Here is a 25,494-nt window from a genome sequence, read left to right as displayed (position 1 = left end):
CCAACATTTCGAAGAACTGTAACGTCGAAATGTGTTGTTAAAATCTAGCGGAGGCCGTCGTTTTGTAAAGAGACCTTCGAATCCTGACGTCATAATTTAATTCCAACCAATCGGAAGCATTCTGTTTTAGTAATGTTATACTAGTGACGTGCAGATATCGGGTAGATTGTGTAAGCTATAACTTATTGTCAGGTGATCCCAATATACAATACCACTGCTGGCTAGGGACAGAGAAAAGAAACCGGTCAATTCACTTTTTAGAGAAATAAAGATCGCAATGATCGTTCGCGGACAGAAGTGTAGTCTTTCATCTCATAAGTTTTCTATTTTTTTTCCACTATACATTTGTGGAGCTATTTTATTTCCATTAATATTCACATATATGAACCAAGTTTGACACTTGTGTCAGAAAATATGCCAACTGCAATGAACAAAATTACACGTAAATTATTGCTATTATTGTTAATTTTTTTGTTTATCTTTTTGTCTGTAATTATTTACTTTCGTTGTATTTCGTAAAGTTGATTGTGGATTAAACAAGCACATTCGAAGTTTTCGGGGATAGTAAACAATGAAAAGTGGCGTCATATTTGAAGTTCCTCTGTTGTAATGTCGTGGTCACATGCCAATTCCGTTGCTATGGAGTTGGTGCTGGCACACTCTTCTTTGCGCTGTAGGCTATAAACCTTTTGTTTCAACGAAAACTTAAAGTTCTGGAATTGTTTGGACGAATCTTTGGTATATTCAAATGTGAATCCACCCAGCATTCCTCCAAGTATTGGGCCCACCCAGTAAACCTGCAATAGAAATGACGTTAGGACATTTTATTCACTTTTTAATTGTGTATACCTCCAAACCTCATATCTTGACTTTTTCCGATACATTTAGAGCTATAATTTAAGCTTTACCGTTTAATTTTTTTTCTAAAGAAAACAAAACCTTTTAAATGCCCAATATACGTAACTTTTCGTTTTTTTTTGTTTTTTGGTTGTTGTTGTTTTTTTTTTTTTGTAATAACAAACATATACAATGATCGAGTATTGTACCAATGACCTAGTATAAAGATGAAAGACGTGTATTATGACATTATTCTGAACAGATAAACCTATGATATCGAACGGTAAAAATTGTGTTGTAAACTAACCTGCCATTTTGAAACAGTCGCAATTGCAAAACCGACAATTACCGAAGCGTTTCGTACATAGGCCCTTAGGGACCTGGCACAAATACTTAACCAACAGTAATATATATATATATATATATATATATATATAATGTATTCAATTCTTTTATTACCTTGAGTCTTTCGGCTCATCGGTTTGAAACAAACATATATACAAATACAAAATACAAAAACCACACTCGCATCCATGCTTTCGCAATACTTGCATACAACTGACACACAAGCAACCCTCGTAAGTATACATAAGGCTAGTGTAGAGGGATTTTGCTAATATTTAACTGATAAAATGTTATTTCTTATTTTATGTCTTAATTTAAAGGGACAATTCAGTCTAAGAGAACATTAGAGTTTGTACACATATCGAAAAAACCCAGTTCTAATGAAAATTAAATCAGTCGGTTTTACTGTGATATGCATGAAAAGTCCGTGGTTGTGACATGTGTGTAGGTGTTCAAACTCGCTCGCTGTCCGCCATTACACATTGTGGTCGAACTTCTTGTATGCCGAACCCTGTCCCTTGCTCGTAGAGTAATGAAACTTTTATCTAGAACTGCTCAAATCGCTCTGACAGTAGTGTGTTTACCTTATTAGGTGAATTGTCTTGCCTAAAAATTATTTTATCACCTTCTCAGTGGTTATGTAGTTTATTTGTTTAACGTGCGTGACTTTGGCTTGGGTATGGGTACAGCGTCCATATTGTACCTGCTTAATCGTATTGATCAACGATTTGATATTTCAACGATATTAATTAAAATACTTAACAATGTCGTGGAATTTATCAATGTTTTACGTTATATGTTTCATAAGAAATGTAGAACAATACATTTATGCTATATTTTGCTTCTTGTTTATTTAAAAGAATTAGCCTGAGTGAATTGTCCCTTTAATATATTTTGCTAAATTTGACAACTCTTTTTCGTTCTCTGTTTCTAAAAGTTGAATTAATTTGTACATAATCGGTCTAATGAAATAATATTTCTTAATAAAACGCTTTCTTAAAGCTAAATAACATTCACATTTTAAAATAAAATGAAACTCATCTTCAATGTCCTCACTGTTACAGTATTTGCACGTTCTTTCATTTCTTTCTAAATTGTTATACCTTTCCGTTTCAATGTTTAATTTGTGAGATGACAATCGTATTTTTGTTATTTCTTTTAAATTCATGACACCAATAGGTTTTGTTAAATAAGGTTGTAAGCAGAAATTTTGACCAATAAACTTGTACAATGAACACTTTGAAGACGAATCATTTTTTTCTTTACATTCCTGCTTGAATATATCACATAATTTACATTTTATAACATTTATTATATAGTCAGATGTATATACATCCCCAAACTGCCACAAATACCCTACCCCTATCATAAATAATTCATTTCTCACTCCATCCAACCATTCACTTCCATTTTTAACATTTCCTGATAGCAAGCGTTCAAAACACAATTGTCAGTCTGTTTTAATTTTATTCAATATTTGAAAATTTTAAGTTTTCTCCCTATTTCTAAAGACATTCTTCCTAGTTCTTGATATACCTTAAAGTTTGCTGTAGTTTTTTTAACGCCCAATAATCGTTAACAAAAACCTAAATGATTTTTTTCTATGTCAGGCGCCTTATGAAAACCCCACACTTCGGCTCCATAATTTAAGATACTACTGACATATGTATCAAAAATATTATGTTGAGTTTCAACGTTAAAATAATTTTTCTTAAATACTCCTGTTATGGAAAACAAAGCTTTTTTGTTGGGCTTTTCTAAATTTCCCATTGAAGTTAAGTAAAACTCCCAATTAGTTAAATTCCTCTACCGTTTCTAAAACATTTCCATCATAAAACCATACATTTTCATTTTATAATTTACCTCCGTTTCGTAAAACCATTACCTTTGTTTTAGAAGTATTAACAGTAAGATTCCATTTATTTGTATATAATAGAAGAGAATCTAGCATTTTTTGTAATCCCTCGGGAGTTTCAGACAATAACACCATGTCATCAGCATACATCATTAAAAATAGGTTAATATTTTGTAACTCTATAGAAGGACATCCTTCAGTTAAAAAATCAATTTCACAATCATTAACATATAATGAAAAAAAGAGGGGAGACAGTATTTCCCCTTGGAATAAACCGTTCTGACACTGGAAGAAATCAGATATATTTTTATCAAATTTCACACAACATTTTACATCTTTATATAATGCTCTTATAATATTAAGCAATTTTCCTTCAATACCTTCCTTAATAAGTTTGAACCACAAATTCTGTCTATCTACAAAGTCAAAAGCTTTTTTGTAATCAATAAAACAACAATTTTTTTCTTGTTTTTTAAAAAAAACATAAAAGTTTCTTAAAAACATTAATAACATCAGAAAATATATACCAATGGCCTAAGCTGAGGTTAGAAAACCAAACATATGCAAGATTTCCTTTAGCGAATATACAAAAATATCGATCTCGTTTTACTTTCCCATTTTAAAAATTAAAAGCCGTTTCGGAAAGGTAGTGGCCCTTTAATATTTTACTTATCAATGTTTGTAAAACAAAAATGGCGTCAATAGTTGATATTTTTTTTTGAAACCAAACTGAGCGTCACTTAATTTAGAATAATCACTATCAAATTCCATAAGACGCTCATTAAGAATTGATGTAAAAATATTGCTTAAACAACTTACGATAGTGATTCCTCTGTAATTATTTGTATCATTTGTATCTCCTTTTTTAAAAATGGGAATAATATTACCTAAAGACCAGCTTTTAGGATAAAAACCAGATTTAAAAATGTTATTAAACAAAACAACGAGACATGGCAAAAGTACCTCTTTACCCTTTATAAAATACTCATTTATCAGTAAGTCTGGTCCGCATGCCTTAGAGTTGTTTAATTTATTTATGGCTTTTAGAACTTCACTTTCAGATATCTGTTCATCTAATTCATGAAACATATTATTTGGAACGTTAACATCATAATTGTTCAAAAAATCTCTCACCGTGTCATTTTCAAGTGTTTCTGTTGACGACAGATTACTAAAATAATTGAAAAAATCTTCGTTGGTTAGAACGCTATTTTCTTTATTTTTTCTTTTCCCAAATCTTCTATAAAAAACCTTGGGATTACTTTTTCTTAAAAATTCCATCATATTACCTTGTTGGTATATATATTCGCGCTTTAACTTAGCTTCTAGTTTTTTATAATTACGTTTTTTGGCAATAAAAATATTTTTATTTTCTTCAGATTTAAATGAATTGAATTTAAACAAGGCATTTTTGTAGTCAATGTATTTGTTCTTACAAACTTCGTTAAACCATGGTTTATCTTCTAATCGAGTTTTTTTTAACCTTTCTTGGTTTATTTGAAACAGAATGTAAGGGCAATAAAAGTTCATTCAACGTATTTGTAAATCTAAGGACACTTTCATCTATACATTCTTGATTTTCCATTATTACATCACATGATTGTAGTAACTGCCTGCTGTTTTCCTCCAACCTTGAAAAAGAACTCTCTGCATTTTCCTCATTCCATTTGATATTTGTAAATGTACATACTTTATCATAACTAGTGTAATCTGTACCCGTAACATTTCTCCCCCATGAATACACTTGATACAAATAGAACAATGATCGGAAAAAACTTTAAAAATTCAACTTTCAAAATGAATATTTAAAAAAAAATCCTCAGTAGTCAAAACATAATCTATAAGACTAGATCCTGTACTATTTAAAAAAAAGTATTATAGTATGAAGTGTATGAACTCTACGGTCGAGACAAACGGATAATTTTTTCTAATCCGAGTTTTTTTTTTAATAAATGGGCTCTACATATCAGTGACGCACATCTTACTTTTAATAAATGGGCTCTACATATCAGTGACGCACATCTTACTTTTAATAAATGGGCTCTACATATCAGTGACGCACATCTTACTTTTAATAAATGGGCTCTACATATCATATCAGTGACGCACATCTTACTTTTGATAAATGGGCTCTACATATCAGTGACGTACATCTTACTTTTGATAAATGGACTCTACATATCAGTGACGTACATCTTACTTTTGATAAATGGGCTCTACATATCAGTGACGTACATCTTACTTTTGATAAATGGGCTCTACATATCAGTGACGTACATCTTACTTTTAATAAATGGGCTCTACATATCAGTGACGCACATCTTACTTTTAATAAATGGGCTCTACATATCAGTGACGCACATCTTACTTTTGATAAATGGGCTCTACATATCAGTGACGCACATCTTACTTTTGATAAATGGGCTCTACATATCAGTGATGCACATCTTACTTTTAAAGGAAATAATTGACACTATACTGCAATACACACATATATATACATAGGCCTAAACATTTTGTACAGCCGCTAACATGTTTCTTTCTGTTTTTCTCGTGCGAAGTTGATCGAGTCACGACAATTACCGAATACCGAAGCGTTTCGTATATAGGCCTATAGTCTATATAGATCGCGTCATGTATTTTTTTTTTACAGAAATAGAGTTTCCGTGAACTTCTTCGTATCATTTTGGTTTGTTTTTATTATTGGCCACATTAATTATTTTTAATGCTTTTACATTCTTTTCGAAACTTCACAGTAGGTTTTACCTGGCTTTAGTCAACATTTGATGCAGAGAGAACGTTGTAATTTTCTCGTAAATGTTTGTGATTACGAAAAAAAAAGAAAACTTACGTAATTTGTGTCTTTAAAAAGAAGGAATATCATCAAAAACAATAACACAAGAAACTTAACAATCAGAAAAGCAAACATAAATGTTTTCCCGAAAAACACTATACCTACCCAATGGTCCGTCCAAATATTCATAATGAGTGCTGGTCCCAGGGACCGGGCTGGATTGATGCTAGCTCCAGTGTATCTTATCTAGGGATATAAAAGTCAGTATTTTACTTAACTATACTGCAACGAAAATAAAGATAGAAGAAAAGAAGAGAAATAAAGATATAGAGGTGATTAAAATAATATCACGATATTCTATTTTATAACCAACTGCCATATATTATCAGCTGTAATTTAGATTTGCCTTCGTGGGTATTAATCTGAAACCCCATTTACTCCTAGAATGGTACAATAATAGTTATTTATCTGGTCCATTTATTAAATAATCTTAATTAAAAGAATGTTTTTTTAACATCTGTTAGAAAAGATGTTTCGGTGATGTGAAATTTATTTTCAAAAGTCAAGAGCTTTGTTTTCAGCATACAGCAAAACACGGAAGTCAAAGCACTAACACGGCTTTAACAACATGTATACGTATATCGACTCCTCACTGAATCACTGTTAGCATGCAGATATGAGAAATAGTTTCGTGCATGGTTAACATGCCCTAACTATCTCGATCAACACCTATATAGCTATGTTTAAGCAATATTAAGTGCGGTCTCGAGTTTTAACAAAAGAAAATCGATAATTTTCCTTTTTGGTGCTCGTTAACCTTACCTCGCTTTGGTGAAAATGAATTGTTCTCATATTTTTTTAATATATTCATTTGTTTGAATAGTTTTTAATCATGTGTTTGTCTAAATAATGGAAATAGAATAAGGACTTACAGAAAAATTATTTTAAGAGACAAAAAGCCAACACGGACAATTTGTATTCGGCCGACGTTATCAGGGTACTAACTTAATTGGTTTGTTACCTTCATGTCATACCATAATTGGCCAGCCTACCACGTCTTTTTAACATGGACATTTTCCTCGCGAAATTAAAAAACACACGCGAGAACTGTACTTTAAAAAAGTACTGTTAAAAGTTTAAAACACTGTTTCAAGCAGGGTTAATTTAGAAAGAACTACATCGCTGATTAAAAGTAAAGATCCAAACTGTTTTACAACACAGAAAACAATCCAGTGTTGACATTTTTTTCTTGAACAAATTTTTGAAACCAATAATCAATGCTACTTCAACTGTAGAGCAGAGTCGTCTGACTGTAATCATCTCCTTGACACTTTTGCAAGGAACTGAATGAAAAGATCCTGTCAGGAAATAAATAGTGGAAATATGTGCAGTATATCGGACTCTTGTGGGATGACCGACGTTATCGCTATCCTTTTGCGTTTTTCTTTTCCGATTAAAGTGTTAAGAGCCTGTTATACCACCAAAAGCACATGTCTGGGATACACTTGATATCAAATCAAGCGAAACAGAAGCTTCTGTCTTTTTAATAAAATAGTTTAATTAGTTTTATTTCATTCATGAAGCAAACATAACTTAAATGAAATATTTATTTCACAAAGTTCCCGAGGCCTTCTAGAGTAAATTAGTTTTCCGTGTATCATGTAATTAAAGGTTATTGATTCTAGTCAGGAACAAGACTAGGGTGTTTCTCCTACACAAGTTCGTGTGTCATGTACTTGAGAACAGCTCTACACCTATGGAACCATAATGTCAAAAATAAATCTATTGATTGTGGTTCGAAGCTAATGGAACGCGTTTTTGATCGAATTACATGTATTTTCTGAACGTTATCTTGCTGTATTTGGTGATCAACATTCCAGCCAACTGTGTTACGTACATTAGTTTTGAAAACAGTACTAGAAGACTGCCAATCCCAAGTATTACTAATACCTGTAAATGATCTTTTCCTGAATAATTTTAGCGTGCTTTGTGGTAACTGGAATCGCTGAAAATTATTATCAGCTAAAATGTGACAAAAAAAGGGTATAATAGAATAATGCGGCTTTAAATCACGAACTTTTTTCGAAATGACTTCATAACTGATATCTACCGCAATGTGTTTCAGTATTACATCAAAGTCCAAACTGTGTTTGTTTTATTATATTTACTGATATCTACCGCAATGTGTTTCAGTATTACATTAAGGTCCAAACTGTGTTTGTTTTATTATATTTACTGATATCTACCGCAATGTGTTTCAGTATTACATCAAGGTCCAAACTGTGTTTGTTTTATTATATTTACTGATATCTACCGCAATGTGTTTCAGTATTACATCAAGGTCCAAACTGTGTTTGTTTTATTATATTTACTGATATCTACCGCAATGTGTTTCAGTATTACATCAAGGTGTGTCCAAACTGTGTTTGTTTTATCATATTTACTGATATCTACCGCAATGTGTTTCAGTATTACATCAAGGTCCAAACTGTGTTTGTTTTATTATATTTACTGATATCTACCGCAATGTGTTTCAGTATTACATCAAGGTGTGTCCAAACTGTGTTTGTTTTATTATATTTACTGATATCTACCGCAATGTGTTTCAGTATTACATCAAGGTCCAAACTGTGCTTGCTTTATTATATTTACTGATATCTACCGCAATGTGTTTCAGTATTACATCAAGGTGTGTCCAAACTGTGTTTGTTTTATTATATTTACTGGTATCTACCGCAATGTGTTTCAGTATTACATCAAGGTCCAAACTGTGCTTGCTTTATTATATCTACTGATATCTACCGCAATGTGTTTCAGTATAAGATCAAGGTCCAAACTGTGCTTGCTTTATTATATTTACTGATATCTACCCCAATGTGTTTCAGTATTACATCAAGGTCCACACTGTGTTTGTTTTATTATATTTAATGATATCTACCGCAATGTGTTTCAGTATTACATCAAGGTCCAAACTGTGTTTTATTATATTTACTGATATCTACCGCAATGTGTTTCAGTATTACATCAAGGTCCAAACTGTGTTTGTTTTATTATATTTACTGATATCTACCGCAATGTGTTTCAGTATTACATCAAGGTCCAAACTGTGTTTGTTTTATTATATTTACTGATATATACCGCAATGTGTTTCAGTATTTCATCAAGGTGTTTCCAAACTGTGTTTGTTTTAATATATTTACTGATATCTACCGCAATGTGTTTCAGTATTACATCAAGGTGTGTCCAAACTGTGTTTGTTTTATTATATTTACTGATATCTACCGCAATGTGTTTCAGTATTACATCAAGGTGTGTCCAAACTGTGTTTGTTTTATTATATTTACTGATATCTACCGCAATGTGTTTCAGTATTACATCAAGGTCCAAACTGTGCTTGCTTTATCATATTTACTGATATCTACCGCAATGTGTTTCAGTATTACATCAAGGTGTGTCCAAACTGTGTTTGTTTTATTATATTTACTGATATCTACCGCAATGTGTTTCAGTATTACATCAAGGTCCAAACTGTGCTTGTTTTATTATATTTACTGATATCTACCGCAATGTGTTTCAGTATAACATCAAGGTCCACACTGTGTTTGTTTTATTATATTTACTGATATCTACCGCAATGTGTTTCAGTATTACATCAAGGTGTGTCCAATCTGTGTTTGTTTTATTATATTTACTGATATCTACCGGAATGTGTTTCAGTATTACATCAAGGTCCAAACTGTGTTTGTTTTATTATATTTACTGATATCTACCGCAATGTGTTTCAGTATTACATCAAGGTCCAAACTGTGTTTGTTTTATTATATTTACTGATATCTACCGCAATGTGTTTCAGTATTACATCAAGGTCCAAACTGTGTTTGTTTTATTATATTTACTGATATCTACCGCAATGTGTTTCAGTATTACATCAAGGTCCAAACTGTGTTTGTTTTATTATATTTAATGATATCTACCGCAATGTGTTTCAGTATTACATCAAGGTCCAAACTGTGTTTTATTATATTTACTGATATCTACCGCAATGTGTTTCAGTATTACATCAAGGTCCAAACTGTGTTTGTTTTATTATATTTACTGATATCTACCGCAATGTGTTTCAGTATTACATCAAGGTCCAAACTGTGGTTGATTATATTTACTGAAATCTACCGCAATGTGTTTCAGTATTACATCAAGGTCCAAACTGTGTTTGTTTTATTATATTTACTGATATCTACCGCAATGTGTTTCAGTATTACATCAAGGTCCAAACTGTGTTTGTTTTATTATATTTACTGATATATACCGCAATGTGTTTCAGTATTAGATCAAGGTCCAAACTGTGTTTGTTTTATTATATTTACTGATATCTACCGCAATGTGTTTCAGTATTACATCAAGGTCCAAACTGTGTTTGCTTTATTATATTTACTGATATCTACCGCAATGTGTTTCAGTATTACATCAAGGTCCAAACTGTGTTTGTTTTATTATATTTACTGATATCTACCGCAATGTGTTTCAGTATTACATCAAGGTCCAAACTGTGTTTGTTTTATTATATTTAATGATATCTACCGCAATGTGTTTCAGTATTACATCAAGGTCCAAACTGTGTTTTTTATTATATTTACTGATATCTACCGCAATGTGTTTCAGTATTACATCAAGGTCCAAACTGTGTTTGTTTTATTATATTTACTAATATCTACCGCAAGGTGTTTCAGTATTACATCAAGGTCCAAACTGTGGTTGATTATATTTAATGATATCTACCGCAATGTGTTTCAGTATTACATCAAGGTCCAAACTGTGTTTTATTATATTTACTGATATCTACCGCAATGTGTTTCAGTATTACATCAAGGTCCAAACTGTGTTTGTTTTATATATATTTACTGATATCTACCGCAAGGTGTTTCAGTATTACATCAAGGTCCAAACTGTGGTTGATTATATTTACTGAAATCTACCGCAATGTGTTTCAGTATTACATCAAGGTCCAAACTGTGTTTGTTTTATTATATTTACTGATATCTACCGCAATGTGTTTCAGTATTACATCAAGGTCCAAACTGTGTTTGTTTTATTATATTTACTGATATATCTACCGCAATGTGTTTCAGTATTACATCAAGGTCCAAACTGTGTTTGTTTTATTATATTTACTGATATCTACCGCAATGTGTTTCAGTATTACATCAAGGTCCACACTGTGTTTGTTTTATTATATTTAATGATATCTACCGCAATGTGTTTCAGTATTACATCAAGGTCCAAACTGTGTTTTATTATATTTACTGATATCTACCGCAATGTGTTTCAGTATTACATCAAGGTCCAAACTGTGTTTGTTTTATTATATTTACTGATATCTACCGCAATGTGTTTCAGTATTACATCAAGGTCCAAACTGTGGTTGTTTTATTATATTTACTGAAATCTACCGCAATGTGTTTCAGTATTACATCAAGGTCCAAACTGTGTTTGTTTTATTATATTTACTGATATCTACCGCAATGTGTTTCAGTATTACATCAAGGTCCAAACTGTGTTTGTTTTATTATATTTACTGATATCTACCGCAATGTGTTTCAGTATTACATCAAGGTCCAAACTGTGTTTGTTTTATTATATTTACTGATATCTACCGCAATGTGTTTCAGTATTACATCAAGGTCCAAACTGTGTTTGCTTTTATTATATTTACTGATATCTACCGCAATGTGTTTCAGTATTACATCAAGGTCCAAACTGTGTTTGTTTTATTATATTTACTGATATCTACCGCAATGTGTTTCAGTATTACATCAAGGTCCAAACTGTGTTTGTTTTATTATATTTACTGATATCTACCGCAATGTGTTTCAGTATTACATCAAGGTCCAAACTGTGTTTTTTATTATATTTACTGATATCTACCGCAATGTGTTTCAGTATTACATCAAGGTCCAAACTGTGTTTGTTTTATTATATTTACTGATATCTACCGCAATGTGTTTCAGTATTACATCAAGGTCCAAACTGTGGTTGATTTATTATTTTACTGAAATCTACCGCAATGTGTTTCAGTATTACATCAAGGTCCAAACTGTGTTTGTTTTATTATATTTACTGATATCTACCGCAATGTGTTTCAGTATTACATCAAGGTCCAAACTGTGTTTGTTTTATTATATTTACTGATATATACCGCAATGTGTTTCAGTATTACATCAAGGTCCAAACTGTGTTTGTTTTATTATATTTACTGATATCTACCGCAATGTGTTTCAGTATTACATCAAGGTCCAAACTGTGTTTGCTTTATTATATTTACTGATATCTACCGCAATGTGTTTCAGTATTACATCAAGGTCCAAACTGTGTTTGTTTTATTATATTTACTGATATCTACCGCAATGTGTTTCAGTATTACATCAAGGTGTGTCCAAACTGTGTTTGTTTTATTATATTTACTGATATCTACCGCAATGTGTTTCAGTATTACATCAAGGTCCAAACTGTGCTTGCTTTATTATATTTACTGATATCTACCGCAATGTGTTTCAGTATTACATCAAGGTCCAAACTGTGTTTGTTTTATTATATTTACTGATATCTACCGCAATGTGTTTCAGTATTACATCAAGGTGTGTCCAAACTGTGTTTGTTTTATTATATTTACTGATATCTACCGGAATGTGTTTCAGTATTACATCAAGGTCCAAACTGTGTTTGTTTTATTATATTTACTGATATCTACCGCAATGTGTTTCAGTATTACATCAAGGTCCAAACTGTGTTTGTTTTATTATATTTACTGATATCTACCGCAATGTGTTTCAGTATTACATCAAGGTCCAAACTGTGTTTGCTTTATTATATTTACTGATATCTACCGCAATGTGTTTCAGTATTACATCAAGGTCCAAACTGTTTTGTTTTATTATATTTACTGATATCTACCGCAATGTGTTTCAGTATTACATCAAGGTCCAAACTGTGCTTGCTTTATTATATTTACTGATATCTACCCCAATGTGTTTCAGTATTACATCAAGGTCCACACTGTGTTTGTTTTATTATATTTAATGATATCTACCGCAATGTGTTTCAGTATTACATCAAGGTCCAAACTGTGTTTGTTTTATTATATTTACTGATATCTACCGCAATGTGTTTCAGTATTACATCAAGGTGTGTCCAAACTGTGTTTGTTTTATTATATTTACTGATATCTACCGCAATGTGTTTCAGTATTACATCAAGGTCCAAACTGTGTTTGTTTTATTATATTTACTGATATCTACCGCAATGTGTTTCAGTATTACATCAAGGTCCAAACTGTGTTTGTTTTATTATATTTACTGATATCTACCGCAATGTGTTTCAGTATTACATCAAGGTGTGTCCAAACTGTGTTTGTTTTATTATATTTACTGATATCTACCGCAATGTGTTTCAGTATTACATCAAGGTCCAAACTGTGTTTGTTTTATTATATTTACTGATATCTACCGCAATGTGTTTCAGTATTACATCAAGGTGTGTCCAAACTGTGTTTGTTTTATTATATTTACTGATATCTACCGGAATGTGTTTCAGTATTACATCAAGGTCCAAACTGTGTTTGTTTTATTATATTTACTGATATCTACCGCAATGTGTTTCAGTATTACATCAAGGTCCAAACTGTGTTTGTTTTATTATATTTACTGATATCTACCGCAATGTGTTTCAGTATTACATCAAGGTCCAAACTGTGTTTGTTTTATTATATTTACTGATATCTACCGCAATGTGTTTCAGTATTACATCAAGGTCCAAACTGTGTTTGTTTTATTATATTTACTGATATCTACCGCAATGTGTTTCAGTATTACATCAAGGTGTGTCCAAACTGTGTTTGTTTTATTATATTTACTGATATCTACCGGAATGTGTTTCAGTATTACATCAAGGTCCAAACTGTGTTTGTTTTATTATATTTACTGATATCTACCGCAATGTGTTTCAGTATTACATCAAGGTCCAAACTGTGTTTGATTTATTATATTTACTGATATCTACCGCAATGTGTTTCAGTATTACATCAAGGTCCAAACTGTGTTTGTTTTATTATATTTACTGATATCTACCGCAATGTGTTTCAGTATTACATCAAGGTCCAAACTGTGTTTGTTTTATTATATTTACTGATATCTACCGCAATGTGTTTCAGTATTACATCAAGGTCCAAACTGTGTTTGTTTTATTATATTTACTGATATCTACCGCAATGTGTTTCAGTATTACATCAAGGTCCAAACTGTGTTTGTTTTATTATATTTACTGATATCTACCGCAATGTGTTTCAGTATTACATCAAGGTCCAAACTGTGGTTGCTTTATTATATTTACTGATATCTACCGCAATGTGTTTCAGTATTACATAAAGTCCAAACTGTGTTTGTTTTATTATATTTACTGATATCTACCGCAATGTGTTTCAGTATTACATCAAGGTCCAAACTGTGTTTGTTTTATTATATTTACTGATATCTACCGCAATGTGTTTCAGTATTACATCAAGGTGTCCAAACTGTGTTTGTTTTATTATATTTACTGATATCTACCGCAATGTGTTTCAGTATTACATCAAGGTCCAAACTGTGTTTGTTTTATTATATTTACTGATATCTACCGCAATGTGTTTCAGTATTACATCAAGGTCCAAACTGTGTTTGTTTTATTATATTTACTGATATCTACCGCAATGTGTTTCAGTATTACATCAAGGTGTGTCCAAACTGTGTTTGTTTTATTATATTTACTGATATCTACCGCAATGTGTTTCAGTATTACATCAAGGTCCAAACTGTGTTTGTTTTATTATATTTACTGATATCTACCGCAATGTGTTTCAGTATTACATCAAGGTCCAAACTGTGTTTGTTTTTTATATTTACTGATATCTACCGCAATGTGTTTCAGTATTACATCAAGGTCCAAACTGTGTTTGCTTTTATTATATTTACTGATATCTACCGCAATGTGTTTCAGTATTACATCAAGGTCCAAACTGTGTTTGTTTATTATATTTACTGATATCTACCGCAATGTGTTTCAGTATTACATCAAGGTCCAAACTGTGTTTGTTTTATTATATTTACTGATATCTACCGCAATGTGTTTCAGTATTACATCAAGGTCCAAACTGTGTTTGTTTTATTATATTTACTGATATCTACCGCAATGTGTTTCAGTATTACATCAAGGTCCAAACTGTGTTTTTTTTATTATATTTACTGATATCTACCGCAATGTGTTTCAGTATTACATCAAGGTCCAAACTGTGTTTGTTTTATTATATTTACTGATATCTACCGCAATGTGTTTCAGTATTACATCAAGGTCCAAACTGTGTTTGTTTTATTATATTTACTGATATCTACCGCAATGTGTTTCAGTATTACATCAAGGTCCAAACTGTGTTTGTTTTATTATATTTACTGATATCTACCGCAATGTGTTTCAGTATTACATCAAGGTCCAAACTGTGTTTGTTTTATCATATTTACTGATATCTACCGCAATGTGTTTCAGTATTACATCAAGGTCCAAACTGTTTTTTTTTATTATATTTACTGATATCTACCGCAATGTGTTTCAGTATTACATCAAGGTCCAAACTGTGTTTGCTTTTTTTATATTTACTGATATCTACCGCAATGTGTTTCAGTATTACATCAAGGTCCAAACTGTGTTTGTTTTATTATATTTACTGATATCTACCGCAATGTGTTTCAGTATTACATCAAGGTCCAAACTGTGTTTGTTTTATTATATTTACTGATATCTACCGCAATGTGTTTCAGTATTACATCAAGGTCCACACTGTGTTTGTTGTATTATATTTACTGATATCTACCGAAATGTGTTTCATTATTACATCAAGGTCCAAACTGTGTTTGTTTTATCATATTTACTGATATCTACCGCAATGTGTTTCAGTATTAGATCAAGGTCCAAACTGTGTTTGTTTTATTATATTTACTGATATCTACCGCAATGTGTTTCAGTATTACATCAAGGTCCAAACTGTGTTTGCTTTATTATATTTACTGATATCTACCGCAATGTGTTTCAGTATTACATCAAGGTCCAAACTGTGTTTGTTTTATTATATTTACTGATATCTACCGCAATGTGTTTCAGTATTACATCAAGGTCCAAACTGTGTTTTTTTTTATTATATTTACTGATATCTACCGCAATGTGTTTCAGTATTACATCAAGGTCCAAACTGTGTTTGTTTTTATTATATTTACTGATATCTACCGCAATGTGTTTCAGTATTACATCAAGGTCCAAACTGTGTTTGTTTTATCATATTTACTGATATCTACCGCAATGTGTTTCAGTATTAGATCAAGGTCCAAACTGTTATTATTTTTATTATATTTACTGATATCTACCGCAATGTGTTTCAGTATTACATCAAGGTCCAAACTGTGTTTGCTTTATTATATTTACTGATATCTACCGCAATGTGTTTCAGTATTACATCAAGGTCCAAACTGTGTTTGTTTTATTATATTTACTGATATCTACCGCAATGTGTTTCAGTATTACATCAAGGTCCAAACTGTGTTTGTTTTATTATATCTACTGATATCTACCGCAATGTGTTTCAGTATTACATCAAGGTCCACACTGTGTTTGATTTATTATATTTACGTCCTATTAACAGTAACAAACTCGTGGAATGGGATTTATTTTATATTGGACATTTTTTTTCAAATTCCTAAAGCTCGTGTATTTTGTATATGCCTCCTTACCATTACATTTCTATAGACTGTGACAGTGTATGTGGTAGATGACCCCCCTTTTTTAAATAAAAAATGAAAGTAACGCGGATGTAGTGCACAGTGCGTGTTTTGGGAGAATATTCATGCTGTTTCTTCTTGTATAGTGGAACCATTGGAAGAAGAAAGTTGGTTAAGTAAGAAGACGAGAAACGATAAGATCCTAAATTTAGTCGCCTTTTACTATCATTCAATAAGGACAGCAATTACAATTCAAATTCCCTACCTTTTATCACCTATTATATCAAAGGGGTTCTTGGTAACCGAACGTCAAATAATCAGATATGTATGTATATACAGTATTTGAAATTCATCTGGCAAACACATTTCGCAACCATTTGATTTCTCAACTTGATATATTGGGCAGTAACGATGTGTTTATTTATCAATATCAAAAGTAATCTTGTAATTTCCTATCTTAATAGAATTTTTATTTTCATGGGCTCCAGAATGTCGACAAGAGTGGCCATTGCCGATAGCCATTATCGTGAGTAAGTGTCAAGAGAGACATAAGATATATACGGTGACGACAGCGTATGGTACTGTTATCACAAAGTAGTGTAGCCAGTCTTTAGTATAACTTTTCAAATGCATTTGATGATAAATAAAGATAATACATTGGCAACTGTGCAAGTCGACAAAGTAATAGCATGTACGATAAAAGTGGTGTTTGATTTATACCCGGGAATATGTACCTTATCTGTTCAAGCGCTGAAATATATATCATCACTTATTTAGAAAAAGAAACAGGATTGGTTGGTTAACGTCCTATTGACAGCCAGGATCAAGGAACAACGTCCTCCCGTGTGCAATTTGTTGTGTGTATAATATGTGTGGGGTGTGTTTTGAGAGACTGTGATATTGCCGTGTTGTGTTTTCATGCAATAGAGGAATTTTGACTTTTATAGTACGATCTCACTGAAGCATGCCGCCGAAACACCAAACAAGCACTCCCCTCCCGTTCACATTATACTGACATCGGGCGAACGCTAAGTAGGAGCAGAAACAACCACTTTATAGACTATGGTGTGTCTCGGCCAAGGAACAAGAACCCAGAGGGGGCTACAACTCAAAACTTGTCTTACAGGAGCGAGCGCTCAACTGAAGGCCGATATTAGCTTACTTTAGAAACTGGAATGCTACGAACGAGATACAGTGTGAAACAGAAACAAAAAACATGTCAAAGTATAACTTGGATAGTTGCTGTCCATTTTCGAGGTATAATGTGTGTCATTAATGTGTGCCATTTTTTGTATTGCGGTGAGTCAGCACTAAGGATGTATATGGTAATAAGTGGATTCATTATTCCAGAAAAAAACCATATTACCTTCGCTATAAAACTTATAATCAAATTTTATACCGACACCGTAGTTCTTGTTTTTCTTTTTTATGCATTATTTATGTTTAGATAGAAACATACCTGTAGAAATCACTTCATAGGTACCGCAGAATCAAACCCAAAATAGATTTCTGGAGATTCCCTTTTGGGCAGAAGATCCCATGGAGAGGAGAATGTTTCGGAGCCTGCTGATTGGGTATTCAATGTGTATCAGTTTAAAATGTTTAATGTGTAGATTGGGCAATACATGTACATAAATATGTGAAATCTGATATACTTTTAAGTCTGCTTCTGACAGGGGAGATAATCCAGATTGCATTTTGATGAACATTTTGGTCATTTTTTTTGTGCGGAATCCAACACAAGATATTCTATTATTTTTTCTACTTCCCTATTGCCCGTGCCATCCATTAGTTACCTAGGTCTAGGTTACTCTTCATTTACGATTTACCGTCTCTCTTAATGCTCCCCTGCTATTGGTTTCTCACTATCCCTGTTTCCCATGTTATCTCGTTTTCCCACGATTCCTCTGTTCCCCTCCTGTCTGTTTCTTACTGTCCGACTGTTATATCTGTTCCCGCTATCCCTCTGTCTCAAATTGCCATCTCTGTTCACCACTATCCCTCTGTTCCCCTGCTATTTTCTTGTTTACCCTGCTTTTTTTCCTGTTATCTTCCACTAACACAAACCGGCTCATTCTTAAATACCAATAACACTAAAACAGACGTAAAACAGACCCAGCCAAGCCCTATTCTCTAATCTTTGTAGCCTTCTTAATTTGAAATCTAGTTATTGACGACTGCGCAACCGGAACGAAATGTAACTAAAGAAGCAACAACATAAAAAAAACCGGCCACCGATATCGATTTTGCGGAGAGAGTAAATCCGTGGTGATTAGGAAAAAGATAGGTCGATGTTTCAGGGAATCGGGGGTGTAAAATTAGATATATAGTCACGCATGACGACTGGCCTTAACATACGCGAATGATATCAGGAAATATTCCATTCATACCTTCCATATAACCCTTGTCATTTTGGAAATTGGTAAATATGTATATGTATTTCGTAAGACATGAAGGACCAAACATGGTTGGTACAATGACTCTTGAATTATGAATATTTCTATGATTTAGGAAGCTAGAGCATACTAGAATTCTGAACATCATACTTTCACATGTATCAACGTACAAACCAGTCGTTACACTCATGTTATGTTGAACAAGAGTAGACAATTTACTAGTAATGGTCTGTCTTGGTTAGGGGGACATAATCCAAAACCTTCCTCACAGAGGCAAACACTCAACTCAACGCCAAACGTATGGTCATATCAAGAGAGACGTTAGCAAGTAGGAAGAATATAAAATATAAGATCCGAAATTTAGTCGTCTTTACGATTCTTATGCTCTACTTACAGAATATATTTCTTCAAAAAGCAAATTTAGACTGGTGTACATAGACCAAAGGAATCTACGTTATATATGTATGATATAGTAGTACTTTTTTTTTTCTTTCGATAAGGTTATATGTGAAAAACATTCCCTTCTTAATCCTTCACATAACTGACTGGATCTTGTTTCTATAACATTAAATAAAAATACAGTAAATTTATGTCATATATTTTATGAACCTGGCTGTTAATTGGACATCAATATAAAAACCAAACGAAACCGAAATAGTTAATGTACATTTAGATTTATTTACATACATCGAAGAAAGATATAATTATTGATACAAAAGCTGTGTCAAGTTAAGCGTTCTTCCTTTTTAGCTTAATGTTCACGTTATATGTGGCACGATCGTATGAAATAACGTATATTTATTAAACAATTAATACAATGGATATTGATATTCGTACTGTGTGTGATTTAAACCTAATGTTGCCTGGCTACACGAAGACGTTTGTCGCCCGTTTGTTGTCGGATCGCGTGTTTAAATAGATCGCTAAGTCCTTGTCCCTTTCCCGTGTAAATACTTAGATGATATATATGCATTTTACTATCATTGCATATTTCCCAAGTCGCAAGTACAGAATCTAGAATAGGAGTTTTGATTTCTACCACAGCTGAGTGTTACATACTGGATAGTTGCGTTCTTCCTAATGTCTCCTTTTACACCACCTCACATTTGGCCTTCTGTTGAGTACTCGTCCCTGTGAGGCAGGCTCTGGGTTTTGTCCCCTAGTGGTAGTTTCTTCTGCTTAGCGCTCAGCATATAGGGAGTAGGACGACTGGCTCGCCCGTTGTCAGTATAGTGTGACCGGGTGGGGTGTGTTGCTTGGTGTCTTCGGCAGCATGCTTAAGTGATATAGCACTTTAAAAAGGGCAAGATTTCCACTATACAAAAAGATATAACACGAGTATCCCGCAGTCTCCCAAAACACATATCTCGCACTGCACACACGCTACACACCACATACATGGGAGGCCGTTTTTACATGACCCTGACTGTTTATAGGACGTAAAGAATTCAAACAAATGCAAGCGTTCTAAACTATAACGTGCACATCGCCATATTTTGCTCGGGTTTTTTTTTCTCGTTGTGGTGATTTTTACATCGGCCAAACTAGTAATGAACTTATAACACGTATGACTGTTCATAGGCAACAAACAAGAACGGATTCTCTACGTAATTTGAATGTCAATAAGCATATACATGGTTGTGCAGGTGATCAATTTAATGTTATACCTTTATATCAATTACATTCTTCAGACACGGTTTTGTTGGAAAACAATGAGAATCAGCTTATAAAAATATTAAAACCAACTCTCAATAGGCCATAATAGAAAATGGCGCAACTTCATATTATTGTTATGTAAACGTGTGTACCTTGTGACGTCACGCTATTTGTGACGTCATTAATTTGTTCTTTGAAAAATAAACATATTCCTGAAGAGCAATCATGAAATGGTGAATGTACAAGAGGAAAGTCGTTGACTTTTATTATATATATATATATAGTCAAATAAGAAAACATATCTGTTAACGTCTGTTTTTTGTACCTGGGATCATAGAAAGGTAATGATTGCTGTTTGGGCGAAATTCGTAATGATTTGTTATTTTGATGATGAAATGTGTTGTGCGCGAATATTTTGTTTGTTTGATCGATTGTTTGATTAATTTACGTCCTATTAACAGATATGGTCATGTAAGGACGGCCTCCCATGTATGCGGTTTGTTGTGTGTATGTTGTGCGAGGTGCGTGTTTTGGGAGACAGTGGTATATTCATGTTGTGTCTTCTTGTATAGTGGAACTGTTGCCCTTTTTATAGTGATATATCACTGAAGCATGCCAGAGAAGGCACCAAGCAACACACCCCACCCGGTCACATTATACTGACAACGGGCGAACCAGTCGTCCCACTCCCTGTTTGCTCAGCACTAGGCAGGAGCAGAAACTACTACTAATATAGACTTTGGTGTGTCTCGGCCAGGGGACAGAACCCAGAGCCTTCCTCACAGGGGCGAACGCTCGAATCAATGCCAAAAATGAGCCGGTGCCAAGGGAGGCATTAGGAAACATAAAGTCAGTTAGGAAGAAGAGAAAAAATAAGATCCTAAATTTAGTCCCCTTTTACGATCATGCAATAGGGTCAGCAGGTACAATTCTATTTTTTAAGTTGAAGATGGAAGTAGTTATCGATGTTTGCTTTATTGTTTTGTATTCCACTAGGTATCTTCATCCGTGTTCTATATATGTTGCTTTTCATTCGATCAAATCTGTCATTGAGAAATTTCAAAATGAAATTAGGTGAGCCTGGCTTACAACTGCAGCGTTTAATTGTGATATATCGTGACTTTAGAAATTTAACAGATACTGCACTGTGTGTGCTTTGTGACATGAAATCGATCAATTTCAACGTTAGAATTTCGAAAAAGTCATAAAAACATGCAGATTTCAGACATTAAATAAATCATTTTCTGAAACTGCATTTCAGGAGCTCCATTGGGCCTAGCTTAACGTATATGTTAACTGAATGGTGATAAAGACAATGTACTGAAACCAGTGTTATCCATTCGCTCCGCGACGTGAGTACAGAAAATGACATGTGCTGCCAACCTATAATGACGCATCCGAGGGAATTTCCCAGGATACCACAGAATAACAAATCGCATATAAATGTTGTCAAGGAGAGAACAATATTGTGATTTGTGATAACGCCTAATTCTATTTAAGCGTACTTCTTCAGAAGCCAAAGCCCCGAATTGTAATGGAATTAAATATTCACTTTTAGAAGAACATGACGTAGTTAACGGTCTGTGCGTACCACATTTAACTCTACAAGTATTGTTTATAGATATTATCTCTGTATTTTAAAGAAGATTTGATGACATTATGTTCTTACAGTAGATTGTATCTGAGGGATTTACCTTGTAAATTGTAGGCTAGGTATTTGGTAGATTGGTAGTCGTTTTATCGGTGAATGGTAGACGACACGATTTGGCTTATGTGTCGATTCCCTTGTTATCACTAATTACGACCAGTGTATGACGACCTTACTAGTGTGTTTGTATTGACAACCAGGGTAATTTAAGCCCAAACTTTAAATTGCAAATAAAAAACAACAATACAGAAACCAACAAACGATTAATGTATAACAGATATTTATGATATAAAGTAGATAAGTGTGTTTTTCATAGACGTTTAAACGGTTTTGAATGGTAAAATAGTTTTTGTTCTTTTAAAACGATGCAGTGAAAAAGGACGAAGACAAAAAGATGAAATGCAATCACATGGTGATATAGAGGATACTTTTACAGGTTGAAACTGATATTTTTTCACTCGTGCTTCGTACTCGTTAAAAACATAAAAGTTTCCACCTCACTCGATGAAATACATAATGGTATTCATCAAGAAACACGAAATATTCTATTTGTTAGATTTGTTTTCTCGCTTCCATTTACAGAAGACCACCACTACTAGTTCCAGCAAAGGTCATTCCGCCATTATATTTTTACAGATTTATTTGCTCTTGCGATTATTACGTTGTATGTTTGTGAGCATAACGTCATATGTCTACACAAAAATATGACGTCATTTTTGTGCACAAACTAATAACGTAACAATTAAAATGACAGTTTAACTGTCAATGTTGCATTCCAATTGGTCAAAAGCGAGTGAAAATATCAAATTTACAATACATATCACATATATTTTCACCATAAAACCTTATATTTCACTGCGAAAAACAACTGATAAATAAATGATATAGTAATAAATTTAAATTTAACCCTGACGGCAAGATTTTAACTCTTATATATTTCAAATCCGCGCAATTAACTACAATATGTTCTACTTAGAGAGGAGAATTACTTGTCACCTTCCCCTTTCTGTAGAGGAAAATTACTTGTTACCTTCCCCTCTCAGTAGAGGAGAATTACTTGACATCTTCCCTTCGCTGTACAGGAGAATTACTTGTCATCTTCTCCTCTCAGTAAAGGAGAATTACTTGTCATCTTCCCCTCTCAGTAGAGGAGAATTACTTGACATCTTCCCTTCGCTGTACAGGAGAATTACTTGTCATCTTCCCCTCTCAGTAAAGGAGAATTACTTGTCATCTTCCCCTCTCAGTAGAGGAGAATTACTTGTCATCTTCCCCTCTCAGTAAAGGAGAATTACTTGTCATCTTCCCCTCTCAGTAGAGGAGAATTACTTGTCATCTTCCCTTCGCTGTACAGGAGAATTACTTGTCATCTTCCCTTCGCTGTACAGGAGAATTACTTGTCATCTTCCCCTCTCAGTAGAGGAGAATTACTTATCATCTTCCCCTCTCAGTAAAGGAGAATTACTTGTCATCTTCCCCTCTCAGTAGAGGAGAATTACTTGTCATCTTCCCTTCGCTGTACAGGAGAATTACTTGTCATCTTCCCCTCTCAGTAGAGGAGAATTACTTGTCATCTTCCCCTCTCAGTAAAGGAGAATTACTTGTCATCTTCCCCTCTCAGTAGAGGAGAATTACTTGTCATCTTCCCTTCGCTGTACAGGAGAATTACTTGTCATCTTTCCCTCTTAGTAGAAGTGAATTAGTTCTGAGCCGAGAGAGTGGCAGATAGAACCCTGGTTTTCGTGAGAGACTCTTTTGTTAGAACTATTTTTGGATCTACCTAAAACATTGGTTTGTAAGTCATGCTGATAGCATACTGCCAGACCCATAATTTTCACTTTCGTAAATAAATTGTTTTAAAGAGAGAACTGGCCCCAGGTTTACTTAATCCAAGGAATCTCCTATCTTGCAATTTTTCTTTGGAAAGCAGAATTTAAAGAGAACATTTGAGGTTAAAGTTTGGCATTAAGAAAAGTCGACGTACAAGCATCCATCAACACCAATATGCTGTTTATGAATCAGTTCAAAAATCTGAAATCGTTCATAATTTTGTTATATAAACAAATATTTTGTTTGTTTGATTAAATTAACGTCCTTTTAACAGCCAGGGTCATGTCAGTACTTTCTCCCGTGTGTGTGAATTATTTAGCGACGATAAAACGGATACGCAGATACACTTATATGGGCATATAACTATGGAAACAGTAGGACCTTACTAGGACATATAACATTTACATGGCCATGCAAATAGTAAAATTTAACTAAATACTTATTTGTCTACATGACTATGAAAACAATTAGACATAATGGTCTCATAATTTGTCGATATATGTATGAAATCGATCGGACATCAAATTAGATGAGTTCGTGCATAAATGTATGATACATTAGTCGGTTATCAGGATTTATACCTACTGTAAATATATGTGAGAGACAAACTGCTAATCCACACGTGAAAGCCTTTGGTACCAGCACATCTCTCTTTAGCTCTAGAGTAGAGAAGTATGTAAACACCACCATGAAAGTACCGAGGAATTCGAACCCAAACGCCTGGCCTTTGTCAACATCTCTGTGGGGCTCGGTGACTCCGAGGTTTCCATGGTACTTAGACGGGGTCAGTCCGTACAGAATCCCGGCCCCTACTACGGCACCAATAGCCTGTACTAGTAAATACGTCAGAGCTTTCACTAATGTGATATAGCGTACACATAACATAGCAATCGTAATCGAGGGGTTAAAATGGCCCCCACTTCCATGGCCAAAGGACTGGACAAGGACTGATTCAGATAAGCCAAACGAAACGGCAGTCTTTGTTTCATAAGAATAATAATAGTCGGCCTCAATGGGATGGTTCTTGAGTATGGTGGTCCCACATCCGAATACCACATACAAAAGAGTTCCTAAAAACTCACATCGGACACCTTTCCAGAATCCTTTCGTCTGTACTTCAGCTTTTGTCTTTTCCCACTGTTCCTTAAAACCCATATTGCACCACTGATTCATACAAGCACTATCCTGTTGCTAGGAGCTTTTGAAACGTACGTAAAGCAGATTAGAATCCTTCTGACCGGAAATAAATCTTGTGTGTTCCCACCAATATGAGCAATAAAAACAAATACCTCCTTAGTTCCCGACAACACATCTAAAGACACAAAGGGCGTCTGTCACAAGCG

General features: G+C 33.6%; 1 protein-coding gene across 1 annotated transcript; it reads right to left on the bottom strand.

Moving 5' to 3' along the window:
• Positions 1-25,494, bottom strand: LOC138316205 (aquaporin-4-like). Its single transcript, XM_069257783.1, has 3 exons — positions 24,737-25,494; positions 5,997-6,077; positions 1-797 (listed from the first exon to the last, which is right to left on the bottom strand). The coding sequence occupies exons 1-3, from the start codon at positions 25,322-25,324 to the stop codon at positions 585-587; spliced, it is 882 nt and encodes a 293-aa protein (XP_069113884.1). The 5' UTR covers positions 25,325-25,494; the 3' UTR covers positions 1-584.

Source organism: Argopecten irradians, chromosome 2 (genome assembly GCF_041381155.1).
Source record: "Argopecten irradians isolate NY chromosome 2, Ai_NY, whole genome shotgun sequence".
NCBI classification, from domain to species: Eukaryota; Metazoa; Mollusca; class Bivalvia; order Pectinida; family Pectinidae; genus Argopecten; species Argopecten irradians.
This window is presented reverse-complemented; position numbering and strand designations above follow the sequence as displayed.